At 39.0% G+C, this 19,989-nt stretch overlaps 1 protein-coding gene across 5 annotated transcripts in view; it reads left to right on the forward strand.

Annotated features, from left to right (window-relative positions):
- Nucleotides 1-19,989, forward strand: part of nbeab (neurobeachin b) — a 207,833-nt gene that overhangs the window by 114,226 nt on the left and 73,618 nt on the right. For all 5 annotated transcript variants that reach the window (XM_085131434.1, XM_085131435.1, XM_085131438.1 and 2 more), the window contains 4 exons: nt 122-186; nt 2,157-2,265; nt 5,615-5,781; nt 17,905-18,029. In XM_085131434.1, the coding sequence (XP_084987560.1) occupies nt 122-186; nt 2,157-2,265; nt 5,615-5,781; nt 17,905-18,029 (466 nt within the window). The remainder of the gene's footprint in view (nt 1-121; nt 187-2,156; nt 2,266-5,614; nt 5,782-17,904; nt 18,030-19,989) is intronic.

A 19,989-nucleotide genomic window follows, 5' to 3' on the forward strand; every position in this document is an offset into this window, starting at 1 on the left:
TTGATGTGCTTTGCAAAGATTTCTGATGTGTTCTTTTTTTATTATTCTGTTAGCTTTATGGTAATTTAGATGCACGGGCAGTCCTTATGTGAGTAATAAATATTTTTTTCTTTCTCTTCAGGAGTGGCAGAACTCGATTCAAAAGAATGCTGGACTGGCATTCATTGAGCTAATTAATGAAGGGAGGTAAAGTATCAGTTTATTAATATACATAAGATTAAACAACAAGGCCAGACACTGGGTTACTAATCCCCCTGTTTTTTACTAGATTGCCCATAAACCTCTTGCTCCTCTTGGCTGCTCTGTTGGAGGTAAAAGTAAATAAGATTGTTGTGAGAGGATAACATAAGAGTCGGGTCCTCCTCTTGTATTTTGTCCCTCTGTCTTTTTTTGCTGTGTTTTTCTTGATTCCTCCCTCTTCCTCTCTGGGTGTGGCCAGACTGTGTTTTCTGTCGAGCAGATCAGGGGCGGCTCAGCCTCCTTGCCCATCTGCTGACCCATCTGGCCAGGCCTCTTCGATGCCCAGGTTCAAGCCTGAGCCCAGCCAAACTTCTCTGAGTCCCCCGCTGGCTCGGGAACAAAGAGCTTCAGTCAGTAGGGCCACACGGCGCTGTCCAGGGTGCTGCTGACAGACACATAATTTTCCAGTCTTACTCAAATCTCTGTGCACCTATTCTGCTTAACTAGACAGACGTATATGTAGCTGTAGTCTGGTAAATCTGTTTGCCTTACAAGGCGTGGCTGACATGGACATTGTATCTGTTGTATGTGCAACAGAACATTCAGCTATGTTTCATAATGCAGCTGTTTGAATTCCAAGCCATTAACAGGCAGGCTAACAATGCTCTGATTAGGTGGATATTTTATTTAAGCTTATTCCACAGTCAGATCCGACATCCACTTTAGAGGCCATTTATCCTCCCCTCATGAAAACAAAGGGAAAGAGAAAGAGCATTCATTAAGTTATTGCTGCTTCTAGCACCATGCATTATCATATTAAATAGCTATTGAGAAAGAAAGGTGTGTTACTACTTTTATAACTAATGTGTTTCATGAGTTGTATGTTAATGAATGCCAACATGAGATGAGAGTGGCGCCTCTGCTCTGTCAGGAGGTGCAATCCAAATCAACACATGGAAGCAGTCAAAGGACCAAGACAAATAAAAAAACAACCTTTTAACTTTAATGCTGTTGAAATGACTGATGCTAAGACATTTGTTGTAGCAAAAGAAAGTAGGAATGTTAATGATAATCAAGCCCCCCTCTTGACATAATGAAGTTTTAGTTGCATTTGTTGTAGCAGCTAAGCACCCTCACTCCCGTCATGGCACGAATGGTGATTGATTAGTGTTTTCTATGCATGAAATAATACCACAAAAAGTCTGGTGGAGCGCGTAAATGTCTTTTTTTCCATCTCCAAATATCACTTGTCAACTTGCTTTCTCATCTATTCTTGGTTTCGAAACAAAGCTTGGTGTTGTCAGCCTCTGTCTTTGAACAGTGAACTTCTGTCTATTAACGAGTGCTTGTCAACAACTAAAGAGGCGAGAGCAGCTGATGAATGCAGCCTTGGGATTACTGCCTCTCCTTGGGATGGGAGGGAAAATTACAATCTGTATCAAGCACTGAAGAGGAACAAGGGGTGTTTTAATTAAAACAAAGCTGGCCTAATGGTGTGTAAAATGGCATGTAATCTACACACAATATCCAGGGTGTTTTCACTTATTAAAGATACTGGAACCTATGTGTGAATGTGGGTGGAGACCACGGAGTGTCTAGACTCAGCCATGTGAGAAGCTTTCCACCGCCAGGCTTGTCAGCAATACAGTTTCTGGGTTGATGTTCTGGTCAGTGGGAAGGGATGCTCAGTCAATCAGGAGTGTGGCAGACAGGCTCCAGTGCTCTAATGACACTCTATTCCCTCCTTAATGCTACAGAGGGGTCTGTCACTGACCTGCAGCCTTGCAACATAACTCAGACAAATGATTCTGTTTACCAGTCTCCTCTCTCACTAAGCAGAATGTTACACAGTCCTGACAAGCTACATTTACCTTTACACTATGCTTTCCTTTGGAGTGTCCTTGAAATGCATAGTAATTTTAAAAATCCTGATGTTTTCTCCTGTTTTTAAATTTCTTCTTCTTGCAATATTAAAGGTTGCTCTGCCATGCCATGAAGGACCACATAGTCCGGGTTGCCAACGAGGCTGAATTCATCCTCAACAGACAGCGAGCAGAGGATGTGCACAAACATGCAGAGTTTGAGGTATAAACTATGCTTCTGAAAGCATTAAAGGCCTGCCCAGAGTTGCACAGCTTACTGAATCAACAGTAAATACACTATTTCAATATTTCAATTGACCAAATTTCAGTTTCACCATCTGCTGTGAATAGATTTTGACAATCTGCTAATGAGCTCTAAACAAATCCTATTAGTATAAAACAGACATTCAACTTTATATGCTCAGTAATCGTGTCCCTCTGTGTCCTCACGAGGATTAAATCCTCGCTCTTACAACTCATATAAATTTAATTATTGGTGGCAAAGGGATCCCGGCAATATTAATTTAGGATTTTGATATGAGCTTTTGCCAACTAACTCGGGGGATAAAATCCCTTTGTCTGTATTTAGCCTACGCCCATCAAACCATCATTTGAGATATGAAAGGAAACACTAGGGTTTAAGTGGAGTAATAGCAAAAACAATAATAAATCATATAGTAAGACCTTATAAAAACACTAATCACTAATAAATGTTATGAAAGTAAGTAGTATTTTTTCAAATACAGCAAATTATTATTTGAAGGTTAATAATTACAATAAATTAGACTCACTGGCCATTTGTTAAGTACACCTCATTGATTCAAATCAGCCAATCACATGGCAGCAACTCAATGAAATTATAAATGCATAATCAAGAGAACCTTCTGAAGTTCAAAGTGAACATCAGACTGTGGGAGAAAGTAAGTGATTTTGCACAAATAGCAGGATTGTTAGTGACAAGAATAACTAAAATAACCACTCCTTATAGCCAAGGTATGCAGAAGAGCATCTCTGAATGCACAACACACTGAAATTTGAAACAGAAGAAGACCACACTGGTACAGAAGTACATGAAAATGAGGATGCAGTTTGTGCAGATTTACCAAAATTGGTTGGGAAAATATTGCCTGGTCTCAATTTTTGCTGCCACATTTAAATGGTAGAGCCTCAATTACACATCAATCTATCCTGCCTGTGCGAATGGTTCAGGCTGTGTGTGATGTCATGGTGTGGCAAAAGTTTCTTGGACCCCTTAGTTCCAACTTAACATTGCTTAAATACCACTACCTGACTATATGCTTGCTGTAAATGTCTGTTTGTTTTATGACCATGACAATGAGTTCACTGCTCTCAAATGGCCTCCACAGTCACCAGATATCAATCCAGTAGCTTACCTTTGGAATGTGGCGGGAAGGGAGATTTTAATCATGGATGTGCAGTGGAAAAAATCTGCTGCAACTGTGTAATGCTACATGTCAATATGGCTTAAAGTCTCTGAGGAGTGTTTCCAACATCGGGTTGAATGTTTACCACAAAGAATTAAAGCATTTCATAAAGCGAAAGCAAGTACTAGCAAGTTGCAAGTTGTGTAGTGGTTTACACATTTCATTTAAAAAGCAAAAAAATCTCCTGTTTTATCCCAGGAGAAGACACAGATCCCTTTGGGGTTTCTTATGGAAGATTATCCAGTGTAAATATCTACCATATCAAATATGCAGAGCTAACTGCTGTTGTGAAAGAGTGAGCAGCTTTGATTTATGAATTATTTTTGCATCGTGTTGACATCATAGCTGGGAGAGGTGAGAAATGATAACCATTGAATTCAGATATCATCAGAAGGCACAATATTCTCCGTGCTATATTACCCCGAACTAGACAACAAAAGTGGATGGATGGTTTGGTAGATATTACAAATCTTATTAATACACTTGTTTAATTTGGTATCATAATGAAAGTTTAATTCCTCATTAGTGAGGGTTTCAAATATTGTTGGGCTATCTTGGCGATACCCACAGGGTTGGGGGTCGCAGTAATGGTGAGATAGACTAGAGTGGAAAACAAAACTGAGTTAAATAGGACATGAACCGTAGTTTTAATTGATTAAAACAAATTAATTTAATTTTAATTGTAACACCACCTGCTTACTTTAAAACAAAAGTATTTAAAACAGCAACATTACAACTTTATAATAGCCAAAAATACACTGTACTGCACTTTTTAACTATTCACAAAGTTTTATAATCATGCGATTATCGCAACAACAGTTGTTATGAAGTATTACCAGTCTGACTGTTCAACATCAAAATGTGTGTTTGCTATCGAACAAAACCACGCACACACACAGTTCCGCCAGCTCTGTTAACAGCTTGTACATATGAGTAGTGATGAGTTTCTTATCTGGGAGAAGCAGCCATCCTCAAACAGCTGCTTGATATACAGTTCTTGAGGATCCTTGACCCGCTAGATAAACTGGAAGAGACGGTTAGATATGCAATGTCAGGAGAAGGGGGAAGTGTACCTGGCCCCATCCGTTCTGTCTGCCAACTCCAGACAGCCTACACTTTTCATCTAGGCCTGACATTACTTTATTACCCACTCTTCAAGATTGAAGATTCAGGACGCAGATAAGACAGTTTTACAATTAAGTTGGTGTCAGGAAGAAGCGTCATATGCTTTAAGTGATAAATAATGTTTGATATTTGTCACGGCGTCACGTTGTAATGTGAGGTGACGGGCGGAGATTGAGTTATCGGCTTTATGAGGTATATGTTGAAGTATAATATCTGACAGAATTCAAATTTTAAAGCAGGAAATTCAATTAACTTCCAGCTTCTGTTAGCAAATTAGATTGTGAATATTAGCAAGACTTCCCCTCAGGGTGGCCTAGTGAGACAGAGTCGCATGTGCTCCTCTAGTTTACATTTAGCTACCTGGTGCGCTTCTGTTGCGCTGACTTCAGGAAAAAGGTTTACAAGTAAAGCTGCAAATTTTACACATTGTATTTTATTTAAACATTTTTTTTATATTTATGATTTGAATTATATAAAACAATATGTTCTTACACATTGTTACAGTTTGTTTTAGAAGACAACTGCAAATCTTCACATTTTAACCCATTGCTATACCAGTGGACAGCATAAACATTTTATTGATATAATGGCATTGTAGCTTTGTAAACCCTGACAGGCTATATTCTTCTCCCCTAATAGCGCCATCCAAAGCTACCTAACAGGAAGCCTCATCTGTCCACAGTCAGGCAATGGACTGCCTTCATGTGCTTGCAGTGATTTAGTGCCCTCCTCCAAGGGAGTAGAAATATATCTCTCAGCTGTCCACTAATATCTTTATGCACTCAAGTGTGTTGAATGAAGCTATAACATTCTTCGGCGTGACAAATGCTCCATTAGAGTGTATATATTATTCTGACTTTATTCAAGTAAGACATTCTCAAATGCTATTAGAACAATGTCCAACATTAAATTTGATGGTAGATACTGTACCTAAATCTGTAAATACAGAATGAGATTAACGCATTTTTTTTCTTTCTTCTCTTTTCTTAAATCTGAAATTAGTCAAATTGTGCTCAGTATGCTGCTGACAGAAAAGAAGAAGAGAAGATGTGTGACCACCTGATTTGCGCCGCTAAGCACAGAGACCATGTAACGGCCAACCAGTTAAAGCAGAAAATTGTCAACATCCTCACCAACAAGCACGGTGCCTGGGGCACGCTGGCCCAGAGGTAGGTCCCCACACTTGAACAAGTTTAACTACAGACCTACATGGGTGATGTTAAGACTTCAAGATAAACTATAGCCACTCAATGTTAGGTACAGCCTACAGGACAAAAGTTACCTGTTCACAGTACTCTGCAGTCAGAGGATAGGGCCACCAGTTAATGTCATTTTCCCAGGATCCGATAGGGTCAGCAATCAGGTCAGCAAATGCAATTACAGTGCCGAGTGGCTTAATCCTCTGGGGACAGCTGATTGGCCAGTCATCTAACATACCGGGGTGGAAGACGGGGGTTGGGGTGTTTCTGCAGCATTGTCCAGGCATTCATTGACCCTCTCAGTAACACAGCCCAGCACCTGGTGGTAGTTGCAGCCTTCCCCATGGGCCCTGTTAAAACAACCACCAGCTCTCCCACTCTGCTGCTTACTTTTCACTATCATCCACATGGTCCCATGGATGCAGGGCTGGTTAGAAGCATTGACAGCTAGTTATTTTAGACAAACAAAGGAGTCACAGCAAGCTGTTTTGTTTTCTTCTGGGCTTATGGCTGGGAATTACAGATATGACGAAAAGCATGCAGTTTTTTATAATAGCAGAACTATGAACAATGACTTGGTGCAGGGAAAGCCTCAGGCGGTTTGAGTTAAATATCCACATCACATTATACAGGCCAGTTGTAGAAATGCACCGTAGTAGTAAATTTGTTCACATAAAATTAATTGAAGAGCAGCCAGTTGAGAGAAAGTCTGCCACTTTATACACAAACCGCAACTGCTTATTTGCCAAATTTTTGCGTCTTTGCTGAAACAGTAGCTTTAAGTTTGTTATTACGTTTTAACGATACAGTGCAGATGTTCGACTGGGTTTGCTGAGCGTGAATTTGTTTCAGATCTTAAACCATGTTTCCTCATAATATGAAAAAATGTTGTACTAATTTTTATAGCTTTAGTTTATGTTTTTCATGTTTCGAGCATTTTCCATCAAAATCAGTAGATGTTCTAAGCAGCTAAATTTGTTCTTTATCCTTCTACTCACGGAACATTGTGTGCAGTAGCCAGTCTAATTTTATCAAATGCATGTATATTGACATCACATGCTGCAATTCCTGTTGACACTTGGATTTGTTAGAGGCAATAATGTACTGCAATTGCTTCCAGAACAATGGCAGAAAAACTGACCTTATCCAAACACTGTGTTTAATATTATGTTAATATTTTGACTGTGACTGTGAGGATCTCAGGGTCCAAGTACAGATTTTCTTAAAACTGACTGAACCTTAACTACCCATGGAAATCTATTGGACTGAATTCTGGGCTCTTGTTCAAATATTTATGGAGCTTCTCTCAGAGGCATAGCATTTGCATTGAAACAAAAGGTTATTGAGCGTGGGTGCATTGTAAATGATACCGCAAAACTTCCAACAAATTCAAATTTAATGGTAACCTGCTGGTGAAGAAAAATGATGCAATATGCTCACAAGCTCAAGGCAGTGTTGCAGTTCAGCAGCTCAGTCTTATTCAATGGTACATTAACTTTCCCATTTATGCTTCTCTTGTAAAATATAAAGCCCTCAAGCATTTTGAGGTGGCTGTCTGGTGTGTGTGTGTGTGTGTGTGTGTGTGTGTGTGTGTGTGTGTGTGTGTGTGTGTGTGTGAGTGTGAGTGAGAGGGAGGGAGGGAACCTTTAGTTAGTAATGTTTGTTTTTACCGTCTTGCACAGAAATTGCTTTGCCTTTAACTCCCAAGCTCTGCCTGGGGACATGCCAAGGGATATTTATCATTAGTGTAGGATATATTATAAACAAAATTATTCATAGGAAGGCAGTAGTCAGACTACTGACACTTTTTTTTGTTTAGTGTTTTTAAACCACATGTTTGCAGCTTTGCTCATTAGATGCCCAAGTATTAGATTTCTCTGTTTTTGAATTCCTGGTATCTGCAGCCAGTTGATTTTAAGTTGTTGTTCACATTAGAGCAAACAGTTTTAGGAAATTGTGTCGTAGCACCTACAGCAGGAGCGGTAAATGAGGAAATGATCTGTACACGTCTTTAAAACAGCTGCTCTACAGTCATATGATCTGCCTGAAAAATACGCAGATCAGACCCTATGGTGGCCCGTTGGATCCATACTATATGCTTGCTTGATGATGAATGTCCCTCTGTATGGAGTCAGCATAGAAAAATCAATAGTCCTCAAATTGAAACAGTATAGGGTTGTATTGATCCGCTGTGCTAAATCAAAATGAGGAGGCTTTGATACATCTCTCCAAGACAGCTCCCTGTGCAGTAATGACACCCTATCAATTTTAGCTTTACACTGATAAATCAAGTTGAAAATTGGATGTCAGAGTTTTTTCCAGGGAGAGAGTGATTTTCCCTGCCCTCTGGTCCCCTCTGCTGTTGACCTCTGAACCCTGCCAGTGGATTATAAAGTTCAGGCTCGTCTAAAGTGAAAGTAGATGTCAAGGCGATGCTGATGAATTCATTGAAGACTAATATCCAGTACTTTTGCAGCACGGGACTACCGTACTGTGACAGCACAATAAATTCTCTCTACAAAGTTAAACTGCAACTTTATTTACTGCAACAAAAGTCTTTTTGAATACACCGTTAGAGCAAAAAAGGCAGCTTAATGGTGTATTTGTTCATTTTCTTTTTTTCTTTTTATATGTGTTATTGTATTATATTTTGTTATATATTTAAAGGTCTAATTTTAATATTGCATTACATTAACACACACACATACCTTTAAACACTTGAAAATTCATTGGATTTCATGCACTGATACTAACTGTTTCGACACAGCCAACCTAACACAAATGTAAAAGGGAGCTGAAGCATACAAGCTTCTCTTTGTTCCCATGCGGGCGTCTGAGTTCAGTAGCATCACTGACAGCTGACGGAGGAGCCTCTGCTGGCCTCCACAGCAGACCTTAACCTTACCTGACTAGTCTATTGATTGTCAACATTTCTTCTGTATAATTACTTTTTTGTAGCAGAGGAGCAAAAGGAAAATGGCGGAATATATTGATCTGTTTCGAGGCAGTGAAACAGCCGTTTCCCTTGACTAACAGTGAGTTTCATCTCTGGCACGTGATGAATGGTAACAATCTGCCCGTGGATAATAACTTTGTGATGGAATGAACCTTTTTACTCACAATGTGCCCGCAGTATTTGGTCCTTCCTGAAAGGGGTTATCAATTCTAATAGAAAGCTACTACCACAGTGGGGGTGTGAGCTCCTTTAGAGATCCTTAAAGCCTTGCAAGGGTTGAGGTCTGATGATCCCTTTGGGGCAGAAAACAAAAGTCAAGGTCCCCAATTGAGCCTGACAGTAAAAACAAAATTTAATCTGGCAACATACTGGATATAGTTCAAAGACACGTTTATACTTGACGTCCAGAGCAGCAAAACGTGTATGATCCTACATTCTTGTGATTAATCTGAAGTACTCTGTTAAATATTGTAAAATCAAAAGGGGAATCTTAGAAGCTGCTATAAAATTAAATCACCTCTAAGGGCTTTTTTTTCTGTTCACATGCACACTTTAGATGTTTATCTCCCATCCACTCTACCAAAGCGGTTTCTGCTCTTCCTTATTGTTTTAATCTACTATGTATATCAATAAAATGCAGCTCTATTTAAAATAGCCTCTAAGTGAGGGTGCATTTTATAATCGTCATTAATTTGATCTTATTGAAAACATGATGCTTCTTTGTTCTCGCTCGCTGCTATCCTCTCTTTTTCACATTCGTTCTTGACCTACACCAGGCTCTCTTCCCTTGGGGCCCTCTTAACCTTGTACGCTGTGCTAATTATCTCTGGAAAGAGGCCCATTCACGCAATCATCAATTTCAGTGGGCGTTGAAATTGAGCTGGGCATTGCTTGACTGTGCCACATTTCCAGTGAAAGATAGGTTCCGGAAAGCTGGCGATCCAGGGGAGCTCACCAACAGCACAATGTGGCTCCTCATCCCTCGTATGTCTGTCTTCATTATGCCAGATGACCTGGAGTTAATCTTGTTGCCGCTGTGTCCTTTTGTCTTTGTCCAATAACGTTCTTCAGTGTGTTTCCATTCTATCTCTTAATCAACAAAAGAAAAGTCATATCCAGTAACCCAAAGCATTTTGATCTTAGCTTCGTAACCTAAAGTCTGCGGCAGTCTTGAGAACAGCGATGAAAAGCTATGGTGAAATTAAAGAGATGAAAGTATTGTGTGCCATTTGCAGCCCTTTGTGATAATCTAATCCTGATGTTGGCCATACAGTCACTTAACACTTGGCATTCGAGAGACACATGATCAGACTTGGTGTGTTTTTATAGAGGAAATTACTTTGTATTTTTTTCCTTACTTTATAGTTTACTTTGAACGCAACGGGCTCATCACCATATGGTTACCAGTCACAACTTTCATGCACAGGGTGCTTTTTTGTGTCTTTTTAGTTTTTTAATCTAACAGCTGTATGTTGGTGAATGCTGCATAAAAAAAGAAGAAGAATGTGCTGGTTGACAGAAGATGTTTTCACATTTTTTCGCTTTGGTTTTCAGCCTCTGCAGGCTGCCCGATGGTTTTCATGGCGTGTGAGGTCCCTGTCATTACAGTGCCACATGTCTGGTTGTCATTTTAATGTACACAAAGGATAGGTTTCAATAAATCAGTGTTAAATGGGCGAACGAGAACTGACTACTATGGCAGAAATCACTGGTTGAGCAGCTAGATAACAAGTGAACTATTTATTACTGTCTCCTTATTTTACTTTAGCTCATTTTTTACCTTAACTGAGACATTTCAAACACGTTCCTCGTGCACTTTTTAGTTCACACTTTTTAGATCACATAGTCAGAGCCTGTTAGGTCGGCAAACAGAAAAAGAAAAGACCACTTGTCCTCAGAATTACACTAAAAACTGGCGCTTTTTCAGTGTCCGTGTGTGTTTGTGTGTGTATGTGTGTGTGTGAGACAGAAACCAGTCGCTGCTCCTTTGAATAGAATTGTCGGTGATTACTGGCATTTATTATAATTACCCCCTACTCATGTCACCAATGGAAGCTTTTTAAAAGGAGTATAATGGTGTTTTATTGAATCAGCATGTCCCTGTCCTTCCTCCCGACTGCCTCACACAAATCCCCTCTGAGCATAAATAGAATAAAAAGAAAATCTTTAACCATGAGAAACTCATCTGTCTGCAATCGAACGCTGTGCAAGTTTTATGAGCCATTCTGTTTTAAATGGCTTGAAAAACATGAAGTTAATTATTGCTTTTGACAACAGATCACTGTGGTCACTTATTTCTAAGGCATTATACATTTTATTACATTTACAGATGTGAAGTTACAGAGAAATAGGTGCATATTTCAGTTAGTGTTGAGGACTCTTAAGTAGCTGGCCTGTAACGTGTTAGGCCATTGCTCCAAAAAAGATGCATTGCATCTCAAAGGCTATAGATGGATGCTGACATTTTAGTTCTACAGTTGGATCCATAAATATTTGGACAGAGATAACTTTTTCTAATTTTGGTTCTGCACGTTGTCACAATTGATTTTACATGAAACAACTCAGATGCAGTTGAAGTGCAGACTTTTATTTTAGTGGGTTGAACAAAAAGATTGCCTAAAATGTGAGGAACTAAAGCTTTCTTTTTTTTTTTTAAACACAATCACTTCATTTCAGGTGCTCAAAAAGTAATTTGACAAATTAAATAACTGAAAATAAAATGTTAATTTCTACTACTTAGTTGAAAACCCGTTGCTGGGATTGACAGCCGGAAGTCGTGGACGTCACCAGATGCTGGTGATTCTTCCTTTTTAATGCTCATCCAGGCCTTAACTGCAGCGACTTTCAGTTGTTGTTTTTTTGTGGGACTTTCTGTCCAAAGTTTAGTCTTCAACAAATTAAATGCTCAGTTCGGTTAAGACCAGGTGATTGACTTTGACATTCAAGAATATTCCACTTCTTTGCTTTAATAAACTTCTTGGTTGCTTTGGCTCTGTTTTTTGGGTCATTGTCCATCTGTATTATGATACACCTTCCAATCAATTTGACTGCATTTGGCTGGATTTGAACAGACAGTATGTCTCTGAACACTGACTGCTTCTGTCCTGTGTCACATCATCAATAAACACTAGTGTCCCAGTGCCATTGGCAGCCATGCACACCCAAGCCATCACACTTCCTCCACTGTGTTTTGCAGATGATGTAGTAAGCTTTCTTTTTTAGATTTTTATTTTTTAGCAATGTCCAATCTAGTTTTTATATTCTTGAGGCTTATGAGTGGCTTGCACCTTGCAGGGAACCTCTATATTTACTTTCATGCAGTCTTCTCTTTATGGTAGACTTCAATATCAATACACTTACATCCTGGAGAGTTTTGTTCACATGGCTGGTTGTTGTGAAGGGGTTTCTCATCACCATGGAAGTGATTCTGCGATCATCCACCACTGTTGTCTTCCATGGACGTCCAGGCCTTTTTGCGTTGCTGAGTTCACCCGTCCTTTCTTTCTTTCTCAGGATGATTTTGCCGCTCCTAACATCGTAGCAACTTCTCTGATTTTTTTTTTCTGTTTTTGAAGCTTAACCCTTTCATGCATGAATTATCAATTGGTATTTCTTTTTCTTAAGTATTTTTATTCATCTTTAGGTAGGAAAAAATATTTTTGAACTTTATTTTTTTAAATGTACTTTTCAAAAAGTTGTTTACATGTCCACTTAGGTGGACAACTGACTGACCAATGGGTGGCAGGCTATGGAGTGACACATCAGTGTCCAATGTAGTGGTTTATGTGCAAGTATACCATCAACACTGACACAAATACAATAAAACAGTCTTTGAATAGCTGTCCACTGTAGTGACCACTATACATGAAAGGGTTAAGGTTGGCTTGTTTCACCCACATGAGAGCTCCTTTAACTGCATATTGTCTGTTCACAACAAAATCTTCCAAATGCAAGCACCACACCTCAAATCAACTGAAGGCCTGTTATCTGCTCAATAATGAAGGAATTGCCCACACCTGCCCATGAGTTACCTTTGAGTCGATTGTCCAATTATTTTTGGTCCCTTGAAAACAAGAGGGTGGCACACGTTAAGGAGCTGAGCCCCCTAAACTCGTCATCCAGTTTAAATGTGGATACCCTCAAATGAAAGCTGAGAGTCTACACATGACCATGTCCGTTATAGAACAATAATTGGAATTACTGTAATTGTTTTAGTAAACACGTAAAAAAAAGGTTAAAAAAACAAAATTTGTGTCAATGTCCAAATATATATGGACCTAACTGTATATCCCTATATACAATTTTGCAACTTAAGTGTGTGTGAAAATTCCCATTTGACGATTTTAAAGTTTCAGTTTTCATCAATTATCTACCTTATAAAGAACCAATAGATGCAAGTCGTGAAAATATTGTTTGATTATTAAATAGCGGTAGGAACCACAAAGCAACTCAAAATATGACCCATTTAGTTAATCATTAATCATTAGTTGGTATTAATCTCTGGCTCTCATTTAGGTTTGTTTTTTTGTTTTTTTTTTGTCCTGTCTCCTCACCCCAACGGCAGACGACTGCCCCAACCAGAGCATAGTTCTGTTGAAGGTTTCTTCCTTTTAAAAGGGAGTTTTTCCTTCCCACTGTCGCCAAAGTGCTTGCTCATAGGGGGTCATATGATTGTTGGGTTTTTCTCTGTATGTATCATAGTAGGGTTTACCTTACAATATAAAGCCCCTTGAGGCGACTTGGATTGAGTACAATTGGGTTGAACAGAATTGAACTGAACTGAAGTTTCCCAATGTGTTGCCCAGAAGAATGACAATTTCCTAACACAGCATTTTGCCACATTGGTTTGTCAGTTTATGTACACTATCATTATTATTTCTTACGTTTTATAGATGTTTGTTATGTTTTCTAGATGACTTTCCTCTCCTTCTGCTTCTCCTTCTGTTTGGCTTTTTCTGTATTGCCAGTCAGTTTATGGTCGCTTTTCCCTTCATTCCTTTGATAAGCTTTACAACAATGAGTCATGAAGTAGTGACTCTAGTAATGCAAATTTGTGGCAAAATCCACTGACTGTGCCTGTCTGTTTTAATGCACATACTAGTATTTGGTGTCAATTTGTCTGTAATTGCCAGAGGAAGTGATACATTATATTGCTGTATCAATGTTTTTGCCTTATTCCCGTAACTGTATTACAAGTAAATATTTGGATATTTGTATTTTTGGATAGTTCTTTTAAGTTCTGTTGTTAAATCTTGCTTCCATCAATTGTGTCTTATTAGCAAGGCCAGACACTATGTTCCGCATAGGGACCTTGGAAAGATTATCCACGCCTTTTGACATCTAGGTTGTATTATTGTAACTCACTTTACTTCGGTCTTAACTCTACTCTTCTCCATAGACTCCAAATTGTTCAGAATGCGGCTGCTCGTCTCCTTACTGGTAGTGGGCGGCGTGTCTCTATTACCTCTGTCCTTGCTGATCTGCATTGGCTTCCCATTAAGTATCACATTCAATTCAAAATCCTGCTGCTTACCTTCCGAATTATTAACAATATAGCGCCAAGCTACCTCATTGAGCTACTTAGATTATACACCCCTACTAGAGCACTAAGATAATTTTCCCAGTTACTCTTGGTACTGCCGAGATCCCGGCTGAAGACTAGAGGTGACCGAGCGTTTGCCTTGGCTGCACCCGATTTATGGAATAACCTCCCCATCGCTATACGCGAGTCTGATTCCATCCATTCCTTCACATCGCGGTTAAAAACCCACTTATTTAGCCTCGCTTTTTCTACCAGTTAACGCTGGCTTGTTAGTTAGCGTAATGCTTATTCTTATCTTTGGCTTATTCTTAATTACTTTTAATCATTTTTAATTTTTTTGACTGTTTTATCCTTTACACTTAGTTTTCTTTTATGCTTTTATATGCAATTCTTTTGCTTTTGTGTTTTTAATGACATTCAACCTGCTAGCATGTTTTGGTACCTTGCCATAGCCCTCATCCTTCCCTGTTACTTCATCCTACTCTCTTGCATGTTAAGCACTTTGGTACGCCACTGGTTTTTAAATGTGCTATATAAATAACATTTGTTGTTGTTGTTGTTTACAAAAATGTGTTGCTTTTCAATGTGTTAATCCATCACTTACATAGTTTTATTACATTTAAGATGATTTTAATTGCCTGGCACAGTTTCACCTTTTTAATAAACACCGATACTATTTGCCAAATAATCAGAAATATTTCAGGAAACTATGGAGTTTCTGCTCCTTTTATAACCGCAACATAAAATAGATTTCACCTTCCAACCCAATGTAAGCCAACATTTTTTGGAATGATATAATTTCCTAGAAACTGTTATTATTTTGAATTACGCCAGTTAGCTTTCTCTTTTCAACAACCTACGTTTCACGTATACTTAGGTGTTCATCTCATAGACCTCAACACTGGCTCCCTGAGGAAAGATGCCCTTTAAATACATATTTGAAAGAGCAGAGAATAGACAATAGTCCTGTTACAAATTTATCTTACTGCACTTAGCAAGTCTGAAAGCGGCCATAAATAATGGTGTTCCCGTTTCCTGTAGGTTATCAGTGCTGGAAAATAAGCTTTTAAAATGCGGTTTGAAATCCATTTGGGTGATTGATGGGTGATGGGACTAATAAATTTTGCCAGTTTCTAGCGGGCCGGCTCACAGCAATTCTTTATGGTTGTCATGAAGCCAGACACATTTGATGTGTCAAATAAGAAAGGTCTCCAGCCATCCCTTAATGAATGATGTTGGATGGACAATTTGTTACTGAGACAACACACTATCTTTCTATTAATGACTCTGTAGCTGGATTTGTGTTTTATTACTTATATTAAAAATTGATTATCTGAATTTTTTTAAAAATGAAGAGATTAGTGTTGGTTGTTAGCTTTTGCAGCATATTAAACAGTAAAAATGTGTGCATACATTATCCAAGTGCAGTTTTAAAATTCAGGCCCATTTGCTGCGTTTGGGGAAAAAGAAAACAAACTCTCATTTCTTACAAAGCTTTTAAGACATGGACGTCCTCTTTAGTGTTTCATTGCCATTTCCCTATTGGAGAGCTGCAGCTGGGAGCTTGATGCCATCCAACTGTGTATCCCCATCAGGATTGCAATCCTCCTGAGCAGTTTTTGGACCACCCTCAGAGAGGAGGTTCCTTCAGCACAGCACTTTGGCACAGTCCAAATCCGGTCCAGCACTGACCACATAGTGTAGAATATCACAGTTCCTCCTCAAACAGCAGATTTAAACTGAAACCATCTGCACAGGCCGAAACAGGCAAGGAGACATTAAAAAACACCGGCGTCCAACTCATTAATCAGTTGATTGAGGTTTGGTTTGTTGTGTATTTGCTTGCTGTTAAAGACAAATGAAGATATTTTGGCTTGAAGTTGCACTCAAATAAGCAAACAAGCACTTTGTGTAAAATGCAGCAAATTTAGTTAATGCTGTTACAGGGAACTCTTCAAAGAGGCAGATTTATCCCCCACTGGCATCTGCTGTGTATTTGTACTAAGAATTAGGGGACATAATCTTCAACAGTAATCGCCCAGTTGCCTGCAGTGGATTTACATTTTTCACACTGTGTAATCTCGCATTTACAATATCATTTACGTGGGTGTCTCCTTTCCACCCACTGACATCTCTCTTTTCTTCAGTGAGGCTTTGAGGGAGATTGACAGGGGACAAGCTCAAGGCGTTCAGTGTTGCTTTGCATACAGCAGCTCATGATACTTTGCGCATACAACATGTGCACACACACACAGACACACACATATACACTCAGTTTTGATTGATACTTAACTGAAACTGAGCTCATGTTGCTGTCAGAGCCCGGCTAAGTCTCCTGAGCCTCTTGATTTCTGACACTGGTAGATATTATATTTATGGAGCAAGAAGGCTGTATTTTGTGATGTGATCCCCTCTAACACTTTAATCTGTTTAGACTCCCTCAGTACTGTAGCAGGGAAGGGGGCAGAAACTATACAATGAAATAGACTGCCTGCCAGGGTCTTACTGTATCCAGCACACGCAGGAAAATCTCAGCTTGGATTTGAACACTCAATATCCCGTCCAAGGTTTTATTTTGAGATTTGAGCGCCTGTTTCTAGATTTATTCTGTTGAGGTACTGAAGTGCGCTGCCCTATTCGCACATAGCGTCATTGTTAAAGAGAACAAAACGAAGGAAAAATATGTGTTATTTCTTCACATTTGGTTAAAATTGGAATAGCTGATGTAAGGATTTCTTGTCTGTCAGCTAGAGTTGATGCAATTTTTTTCCTTCTCCTTGGTAAAGGTAAATTAAAGCAAGATTTGTCTTGCTGTATTCTCCTCTAAAGGAAACGTAAAGGCTTTGAAATAGCTCCAGCTAGCGTGCAGTTGGAACAAGCAGCACTTAGAAACCTAATGCTGGTTGTGATGCTTAATGGTTTGCATTAGCTGCAAGCAATAAAATTATCCCAGGTCCTCACTAATGTTGAAATAATCATTTACAAAGATGGTTACCACATGCTGGAACTGTTTTCTTCTTTCTGTCTTTTTTTTTTTTTTTTTACCACCCTAATTCGCTGTTATTAATAATGAATAAAAATGCAATTTTCTATTGGGTTGCTCCAGGGCTCTGGGAATCATTTCAATGAATATTTCAGCACATTATTTTAATCATGGCTCCACATACTCAGGGAGGGGGCTTGTTTTATAGGCTCATGCCTCAACCGCCCCGAGACCCCGATCATTAAACTCCACGCTGTCTGCGTTGAGGTTCCTACCTTTGATTTACAAGACTTGTTAAAAAACATTGTAAAAAGGAGGCAAGCTGTGCCATTTATACTTGTAATTTGATGCTGTATTTGTTAATGGGAGTACTGGTGATTTATGCGTGCAGCGGCTGCTGCTGCTCCCTGCTCTTCTGATGCTATAGCATTAGCAGGACTAACATTAGTAGGTCTGTGCATGCAGTATGCAGAGGCCCAGCTTAATATGCCTTCTAACTATGGCCTGGTTTTTCTCCACAAGATGTTTTCCTCTGATAAGAACGTGGCTTGTGTAATCAGTCCATCATTGTTTGCTCTGTCTAACCTGCCTGTCCTTTGGTCTCCTCCATAGTCAGCTGCATGACTTCTGGCGTCTTGACTACTGGGAAGATGACCTGCGGCGAAGGCGGAGATTTGTCAGAAACCCATTTGGCTCCACCCACCTAGATGTCGTATGCAAGGAACTGCAAGAGTATGGTGAGTTTTTCCCATTTATATGGAATGTGCATTTAAAAAAAGAAAGTTTTCATAATTAGGGCACTAAAAATTCACATCCAGCGTTATCCCATTTCAATGCTTCAGTGTTGCCATTAAAACATTTTTGAAAAAGGATTAAAGTTTAGCCTCCGCTTGTCCGTTTAGTTTAACATGTTGCTTAGCAGAAATTTTTATAGGTAACATTTTTTATGAGTCCTGTGAATTGAACATGACACATCCATTTTATTGCACTTTTTATTATCATTGCAACACATACTCTAGAGCAAATTGGCTCTCCCGCTTTATTATTTTCTTCTTCATGCCTCAAACCTTTCTCATTGACCGAGGCAGCCTTGCAGCATTGCCCACCACCTTTTGTCGGTTATTTCTTTATATCCTGCCACACTGACTTTTAAAAGCTACTCAGTACTGTTAAAATCCCTTGGCGATACTCTCCTGTCTGTAATTGAATAGCAGCGCAGATGTTTAATGGCACAAGTTTGAAAGTATTGAGGCTGAAATTAATAGAGTAAGACCCATTTTAACTTTATGGAAAACAGAAAGCAGGGAACTTTTTGTGGTCAGCGTAGCCTTGTTATAATGGTTGCAGACACATGCATGATCATGACAATGTTCCCTGACCTCATTGTGCCTCAGTTTTGAGCTACTGAACAGACTGGTGGCTTGGGTTTGGGATGTCATCTGGCTACATTCAGCTCTTGCGCTATCATGGCTGCTGTAGTATGTACATCATGGCAACTCTGTACATGAACATGAGCTGGTGTTTCAGCGGATGATGCTCCACCCATATAGAAATAGCATTTCTCAGATTTTTCTTTTTTATAGTGGATCCACTGTTACGTTCGATAAGTACAAACATGGCTTTTCAGCTCTTCATTGAATCCATTGTAAGAAGGGCTCAAGTCAATTAATGTTACATTAGTATTTTTTTTAATCCACTTAAAAATATCAAAGAGCTTTTAAGAATCTTTGATGAAGAAATTGCATTGTGTTGCATCAACACTGCCTACCAATAAATAAAGTGGCACTAAATGCTTAACAGATCAGAACATCCGCAATAAACTCTCCTCCCACTCACCTTCCACTCAACACTGACATTTACTGTATTTTGTTATTTATTTATTGTTCTTAAGATAACTTTAACTCAGTTCATATCAAAAAGAAAAAGAAAACAAAAGAAAGTTCCCAAGGTATGACCTATATTGTGAAAATCCTCTATAACATACTCTATAAAATTGCTTTAGTACTCATACAGGGTAAGAAGGGTAAGAATATTTCAGTTACAAACCAGACGCATTTTTATTTGTCAAACTCCACTGTGCAGGTGCTCAAAGTATGTGTTAGCATGTGTGCATTATCTCTGTATTAATCTAGGGTTTTTACCTTTATAATAAGCGCCTTAAGGCAACTGTTGTTGTGATTTGGCGCTATATAAATAATATTGAATTGAATTGAATTAGCTGCTTTACTGACTCAGGTAACACGTGTCATACTGTGAACTTTACTTGCTATTTACGTCATTCGTTCACCAGAATGTTTTGGAGCTTTCAGTTTTCTTTCTGCAATGTGACATTAGGACCTCAATGAGGTTGACGGAAGACTTGTTGAAGTCCTGCTGGCATGCGGTGGTTTTAATGAGCGGAATAATGTATAAACTTGTCAAGTGAAAGGGATCGCCTGCGGTCGGATGGCCCTCTTGCTCTCCATGAGAGGTGAGCTGCACTTTCAGGCTGTTTCCAGCAGTCTTTGATGTGGTTGCGCAGTCGAGGCCATTTTTTTGTTATGAGTTAAAATGAGAAACCTTTTGTTCTTTGTTACAGCTTCAGCAGGGTTTTTTTTGGCAGTGACAGTTGGCAGTTTAAAAAAAATGGATTATGACACATTGTGTTTTTTACAAGAGTATTCACTTTTAATTAGCATAGTATTTAGGATAGGACCT

Source organism: Neolamprologus multifasciatus, chromosome 14 (genome assembly GCF_963576455.1).
Source record: "Neolamprologus multifasciatus chromosome 14, fNeoMul1.2, whole genome shotgun sequence".
Lineage (NCBI taxonomy): Eukaryota > Metazoa > Chordata > Actinopteri > Cichliformes > Cichlidae > Neolamprologus > Neolamprologus multifasciatus.